A 7709-nucleotide genomic window follows, 5' to 3' on the forward strand; every position below is an offset into this window, starting at 1 on the left:
CTAATACTAATAGGAGGGTAAAAATAGGGCCGCGAAGCGGCCCATTGATGGCGCGGAGCGCCTTCGGGGGGTTGGGCCGCGTAGCGGCCAGGGGGCGTAGCCCCCTAGTATCATTCTACAAAGCCACTCATAATGGATACAGAAGAGCGCCTTCAAATCCATCCATAAACTTAATGCAAAATTCTGATACCACTATTCGTGCTTCACGACAGTCATTTTGTATACCCGGCCATTTGAAGGCGAATCATAGACTTCAGACTACGGGGTACGAATAACAGCAATGTCATTTTATATTCAATCCAGGAGCCAAAGCCGGGGGCCAGCCCCCTGACCCCTAAGCAGCCATAGCCGGGGGCGAGCCCCCTGACCCCTACGGAGCCGAAGCAGGGGGCCAGCCCCCTGACCCCTAAGGAGCCAAAATCGGGGGCGAGCCTCCTGACCCCCAAGGAGCCAAAGCTGGGGTCTGCGCACCTGGCATTTTGAAATTGGACCTAGCGGAATCCACAATCAACGGGATTCCTCATCCACCCGAAATTTCACTTGATCAGAAATTGAAATCTTAATTTCTACTCGACCGGAAATGCGCCCCAATCGAAAACATGACTCAACTGGAAATCGATCTGACCGAATATTTATTCAAATCCAAAATTAGGTTGTTCTCGGATGTAGAATAATCAATATATTATTGATTTTCCTTGAAAATCGCAAAAATGCGATATAAGCAATTGATATATCGACTCGTTAACGTGAAAAATCGATTTTCCAAAAAAAAAATATACGTAGGTGCCGGTGTACTCTAGTCGTATTAGGTGCATTTAGTCATCCATGATTCAAAAGTGAACAATTTCAATCTCAAGAAATCGTCGATTTTCCGTAATGAATCTTAAAAAATCGAAATAACCGATCAATATATCTACTTGTCAACAATAAAACTCGATTTTGCGTGTAAAAATACGTAGGGACCGTAGTGTGTAACATGTGTAAACAACGATAACAGCCCCGTAGACACATCAATTCACCAAGTTAATAGCGAAAAATAAGGCCGGAGTTTGACCCCTTTGCCTCCCCGTAACTCTAAAACGGTTCCTATACTCATCTTGAAATTTTTTCCTGAGTTTTCTGTTATTATAAGCTTACACTGAAACCTTGGTTCGATGGTCAAATCGAATACTGAAAAAGGGGCGAAAGTCAGCCCTTATTTTGGGAGGCTCTTTGGCAACTTGGAAAAGCTCATAATAAGCTTCTGCTTGACCGAGTAGTTCAGGATATCCGGCTGATTTGAAGAAAATATCGCAAAAATCCCAGATTTAACCAAGATAGTTGAGAAATCTCCAATGAAAATTTTCCTATTTCAGAGGCAGCATCGGTACCTAAACCTGCCCCATGTCAGCATACCTGATAGTCACAAGGAAAAAGAGTCGTAATTTTCGTAGAATTTAATCTGTAATTGAAGAAATTTGGCAACTCAAAAAATCTCATAAAGGGATTTTGCCTGACAAAGTAGTTCAGGATATCCGGGTGATTTGAAGAAAATATCACAAAAATCCCAGATTTAACCAAGATAGTTGAGAAATCTCCAATGAAAGTTTTCCTATTTCAGAGGCAGCATCGGTGCCTAAGCCCGCCCTATGCCAGCCAGAAATACAGACGGTCAAGTTGAAATCGAGCGACGACCCTTCGCTTTTCTATTTTCCGAGCTGCACCCGACTTGAAAGGTGCGGAGGGTGCTGTTCCCATGAACTCCTCAGCTGTCAACCAATCAGCACCGAGCCAATGAGTTTTCAGGTAAGATAATTGTTTAAAAAATGCCATTGGTGGATCCAGCAAATTGGCAACATTGTCTCTTCTCCGTTTAAACATACGGAAATGTATCGATTCTTGGAGGGGCTAGGTGATTTGACAAGAACACTGGAAAAAAAAAACACATTGGATGTTGAGTTCAGACTCTTAAAAACATCGACAAAAAAATACTCTTGATTCAATCGGATTTTTCTTAAATCAAGAACCAAGCCTCTTAATTTGAGCGGATTTCCTTTTGATTTAAGCAAAAATCTGATTGAATCAAGAGTATTTTTTCTTGTTAATGTTTTCAAGAGTCTGGACTCTAGATCCAATATGCTTTTTTTCCCAGTGAATCGATTATTGAGCATAGGTTTAAATGGAGGCAATCCTATGTTGCCAAATTGCTGGATCCGCCTCTGAAAATTGTTAAAATATTTTTTAACATTTTGTCAGATTTCTATCGCCTTTAATGATTTAAGTTCAAGAGACAGAACTTATTTTTAATCGTCTTCGGAAAGGAGGACCTCCAGACCGAAAAACTTTTAGAAAAAATTGAAATTTATGTATCGCTGCCTACAGGAGTATTTTACAACGAGCATTTATGTACAAAAAATGTCCAAATATGCGAAATCAAGCAGGAGTTTTGAAGGCTTCATGTTTGCAGTATATAAATGCAGTTTTCAGAACAAGCTACAAGAAATTTTATTTTAAGCTCAAATCGCATGTTTAGGGCTGAAAACACGAAAAAAAAGTGCAAGGGGGTTTCACCTAAAATTGTGGTACTATCCCGATTTGTTGGATGGTCATATGGACATTTCCAATTAATGTGGTAATACCGCAACTCAAGTTGGAGTGACACCGCAAAATTTGGGTTAGCGACCTAATTTATTTGAGAGTTACCACAATTGATTAGAAATGTCTAACACCTACCTATTTTTTTTACGAGAATGACCGGACTGAAGAAGAATAAACTTTGACAGTATTCTCCATTGCTCACAGGGAACATTTCACGGCTGAGCATGAAGCAAACAGACCAGGAAGACGACAAATCGAAATTTTGCGCACTTAGAAAATAACTAGGCACATCTTTTCCTGCTACCCTCATTCATAAATTCGGAGAAAATTAATAATTTCTTTGATTTCAGGTTGTGGTGACCCAATTTGTGGGAAACAATCAGATGGTTTACAAAGGCAAAGAAGTCATTATTGTGGAGAAACATACAAAATGTAAATGCGACTGTACTGTTAAGGCGTCGGTAAGTCACATGATGAATCAATTTTGCTAAATAGGTTACGGAATTTACCTTATAGTGACGGAACACTCAATCTCAGCTTAGACGTACGTCGTACATACACAAAATTTGCGTTCACAACGTTCCGTGACGCCTGACCGCCGTAGCTTTGCATTCTACAGCCCTTCAAGCGAAAATATTTGAATGAGGCAGCGATTTAATTATTTAAAAAAACGCATTTTTTCCAATCAAAGAGTGCAACATTTTTACACAGTTTGATCAATGAATTCCGATTTCACACAATCAATAAGATGGGAGCAAATTGCGATGCAACAACAAATCAACGACAAAACTCATAAGCCACGTGTCTTGTTTGCGGTGTTTAGAAATCTCCGCTCCCATTTTGTTTTTCTGAAGCAGAACGAAACAACGTCATTCCTTCAAGTTTTCACAGAATTTTCCTTGCAAGGGGAAAAATACCATGGAAGTTTTCAAGAATTGACGCTGAATAGGTCTCCATTTGAAAATTATGGAATGACAGGAAGTCTAAGACGTCGCAAATGTCAATTGTATCGGGACGTGCAAAAATCGCCAATTTCCACTTTTCCAGTCTTCAGCTTCTTTGAGTTGATAATACTTTTCAAAGTTGTATGCAACCACGAAAGTGGCTTTAATACTCATCTTTGGGTTACTATGATCCCAAAACGAGTCCTTTCATCACTTTAGTGGTTGTATCAACTCTTTGAAAGTATTATCAACTCAAAAAAACTGAAGACTGGAAAAATGGACGTTAGCGGTTTTCGCACGTTCCGATTCAATTGTAATGCGAACAGTTTCAATAAGAGGTGCCCCTTCAATTAGTAGACTAGGCAATATACACAACACTGCAATAAGGTTACCTAAGTTTGACATATGATCGCAATGTGTAGCTTCGGTAGGACGAAGAGGACCTTCGTCTTCTCCTGGGAGAAGCCTAATATTTCTCCTTCGGCAACCTATTATCTGCCATAAAATACCAGTCATAAAAAACTGGACTTCCGGGTTAGTTTTCCTCCTAGCATTATCCTAGCCATATTGAGAATAAGAAATTTCTCAATTTTTGTTTCAGGATTGTAACCCGTTACAAGTCTACGAGAAGAACGAATGTCGGTGCAAGTGCGCCAACACAGAGAAACAGAAAAAATGCGAGAACGAAAGTGCAACCAAACTGTGGGATCCCAAGAGCTGTTCCTGTCAATGTCGAGAAGTCCAAGAATGCAGCACTGGATTGATTTGGGATAATTTGCGATGCAGGTATGCTTTAATGCTTAATCTATAGCAATTACTAAACGCAATCTCTACGAGTTGCAAGTAAACGATTGACCCCAAAAAATTGCGCGCTCTCCCCTTCGCCCCCAGGGCCGCATTTACCTACATGCCGCTCATTGCCGCCCCCTTTTCATTCGTTTTGAAACATCGATAAAAACCATCAAGTGGACGTCCCGGAGGGGGGGGGGGGGGTGCATAAGACGCGTTTACTCGTGTCGGACACATTTTTTGCGGAAGCCTTGTCAGCACTACTAGCTATTTTTAAATAAAGCTATAAATGTCATGGAACTTTGCGCGAAAATTAAGCTCCGTAAACCTATCTCTGTGTGAACAAGGCCTTCCATTTGTAAGAAATGCACGAATAAATAATGAAAGAACAAACAAAAATGTGGTTTAATACTTTTGACTTTCGCCGCCGCGCCACGCTGACCACACTGTTTTTGGTGCAACGCGTGAAGTAGCCATGCAGTCTTGCAGGCGCCATGCTTTTCGCGCTGACTGCACTGTGTTTGGACGCAAAGCGTGAGGTATTAAAGTACTCTTGAAGGCGCTAATATGTTTTACATGTCGACCGGCGCGCCGCGCCGAGGGCTTCTCTTATTCATCTCAAGTCCTCGTCATCATTGCTCTCTCCGCCGCACCACTCCAGGCCAAATTGCATGTTAACTCTGCACGTTAACTGCTCTCTTAACTCGACTTATTGATGGTGCTGTCTCTTGTATCACCGAATGACGACAAAATTATACATTACTATACTTTCAGGAAATGAGAGATTTTGTTGCCTTCTCTCGTCTGTAATTTTTTTTTTCTGAATCCGATTTTTTATACCTTAATATAAAGAAATGACAAAATTTGCCGCCATGGGCCGCAGCACATGTGGCCACCCCCTACATCCGGCCCTGCTCGCCCCCCCCCCCCTAATGTAATTTTAGAACGGTTTCGAACGGATGTTTCATACTGAAAAATCCTATTATTTTCCTAAGTTTCGTCAAAACTTTCCATTTTTTTTTTGGTCATTCTGCAATCCTTCTATTTTTTTGCTTACAAAATATGGAAGAAAAAAATTGCTGCACTCAAGCTAGGTACGGCAATTTTTTTTTCTTTAATTTTTTAAATCTCCTGATAACTCCTGGTACCTACTAAAATTACAAGGGTCGACAAATTTGAAAAATCTGAGCTCTTGTAAAAGAATTTTCTTCCTTCATCGGTAATTGGACATTTTAATGCTAAAAGGAAGTAAGTGCATGGGATCCTCGTGTTACGTAGTTCCTTTCGATTTAAATTCGTCGTATTTCAGATTTGGTTTTGAAGATTTACCTAAAGCTTGCCACTCTCTTATAAAATTGAAAACTGAAGAGATGTGCCGGTAACATATTTTTAAATTTATTTTCATTAACTTGAGGGGGAAATGTTGTCGGTTTACATCTACAAATCGTGTAAGTTCTTGTGACATTCTCTCTTTGAGATGGTATTGAACTTATCACCGTAAGTATAAAGCTGCCAGAAATTTTTCAGTCGTGAAATTCGTTGATTCACCTACTGAGAGGATCACTGATCTTTTCCAGAAAAAGAGAAAATCATAACATGAAAATTACGTAGGCAAGCCATTTTTCCTAAAACATTGCTTCCTGCTGCAAATTTTCTTAATACTTTTTTCCTGCTCGTTTTTTGTCCCATCACAGTTAATTCTACAAGTGAGATGTCCTACTGGCTTTTTTCCTAGGGGCATTTGTCCTAATTTCAATTTTAAAAAAACAACATAGGTACCTCACAAGTAAAAGTTGTGGCCGCATGCCCGCAAGTGGTAGAGCTTCATCCTCTTCCTTGTGTTGAAAGTATAGAAGGCTCAGATTGTTCTGTCTCCTGTTCACGCGCTTACCTTCGGCTCACTGAGGAAATTTTACACTTCCTGAAACATTTCCCTCTGCTCTACTCATGTTTACGTTTCAATTATTATTGGATCATTGGGACAGTCAGCTTTAGCAAAAGAGCCAGTGGGACATCTCACTCGTGGGACTTACTGTAATATGGGACAAAAAACGAGTAGGAAAAATGTATTAGGAAAACCTGATGTAGGAAAAAACAAATTAGGAAAAATAACCTAGCACCAAAATTACCGATCTTGAACTAATTCTGACGATCTTATTTGCAGCTGTGTTCCGACTCCAAGAACGAAGAACAGGATTGGTCAGGACGCCCAAGACCGGACGCGATACAGACTTGGAGCTGATAGGAGTTAGACAACCGTTTACAGGAGCTTTCTGCAATAAAATGGGCGATTCGTTTGACCTTAGTGAGATTATATTTTCCGTGTACCTGCGTGTGATTTTTTGAGCTGTATGTAACAGTGGCGAGGCGTGAATGATCGATTATCGATATTTTACCCATTTGAAGCTATGGTAAAGAATCGATTATTAAGGTGTTCGTTGCGAACACCCTGTTGATCGATCTTTTGCCATAGATTTAAATGGCAGATCAATCGATAAACGCGCGCCACGTCACTGGTGTGTAAAGTTTTAGTGAGCTTTGTGTACCTATGTGTTGAAAATTTACTGTATAAAATTTGTGAAATTAATTTATTTTCATGCATCAACTTGTTTCGATAATTGATGGTCAGAGATTGCTATTTTACCCATGGATTTTTAATAAATATTCACTTCTGCAAATTTCAAGATAAACTTTGATTTGGAAGTTTTAAGGCGCCCAGTGGCGTGGCGTGCTTTGCGATATATCGATTGATCTGCCATTTACATATATGGAAAAGGATCGATTTTCAAGGTGTTCGCAACGAGCACCTTGATAATCGATTCTTTACTACAGCTTCAAATGGAGAATTATCGATAATCGATCCTTCACGCCACGCCACTGAAGGCGCCTACTATCTTTTGTAGGCCTGGATTTTCGTGATGATGCGCAAGTCAACTGTAAATATGTACATACTTAGGCTTAGGAGAATTTAAATTTGTTTTGTTTGTAAATTGTGTTATTTATTATAAAAATTGTAAGATATATAGATACATTTGAAGAGCAAACAATGAGAATCATTTTTATAAGTATGAAAATACACGCTTATTTTGATTCTTTGCTCCCAAATTAAATTATTCTAATCATAAAAGTTTACGCAAATGTCTAAGCAGTTGTTTCTTTATTTCATTTTTTTCTACACGTTAAAAGAAAATTTTAAAAAAAGGGGAACTAATCAAACATACGATTGACTAATCAGTATGATATCTAAAAGAGACCAAAAGAAAATGGAGGGCGCCATTAAAAGTACCAGATTCACTGCATGATCTCCCAATTCAGGTCGTGTTACTAGTTCAGCATTTTATTTCATGTGCAACCAAGGAATAAACCCTTCAGTTTTTGAGGTATGCAACATGCAACACG

The 7709-nt window shown here is 39.5% G+C and overlaps 1 protein-coding gene across 1 annotated transcript in view; it reads left to right on the forward strand.

Annotated features, from left to right (window-relative positions):
- Positions 1-7455, forward strand: part of Pvf1 (PDGF- and VEGF-related factor 1) — a 40732-nt gene extending 33277 nt beyond the window's left edge. Inside the window, exons 5-8 of the mRNA XM_019040585.2 lie at positions 1601-1785; positions 2928-3038; positions 4123-4307; positions 6475-7455. Coding sequence (XP_018896130.2) covers positions 1601-1785; positions 2928-3038; positions 4123-4307; positions 6475-6562 — 569 coding nt within the window. The 3' untranslated portion in view covers positions 6563-7455. The remainder of the gene's footprint in view (positions 1-1600; positions 1786-2927; positions 3039-4122; positions 4308-6474) is intronic.
- Positions 7456-7709: the final 254 nt, after the last annotated feature.

Source organism: Bemisia tabaci, chromosome 10, assembly GCF_918797505.1.
Source record: "Bemisia tabaci chromosome 10, PGI_BMITA_v3".
NCBI lineage: Eukaryota > Metazoa > Arthropoda > Insecta > Hemiptera > Aleyrodidae > Bemisia > Bemisia tabaci.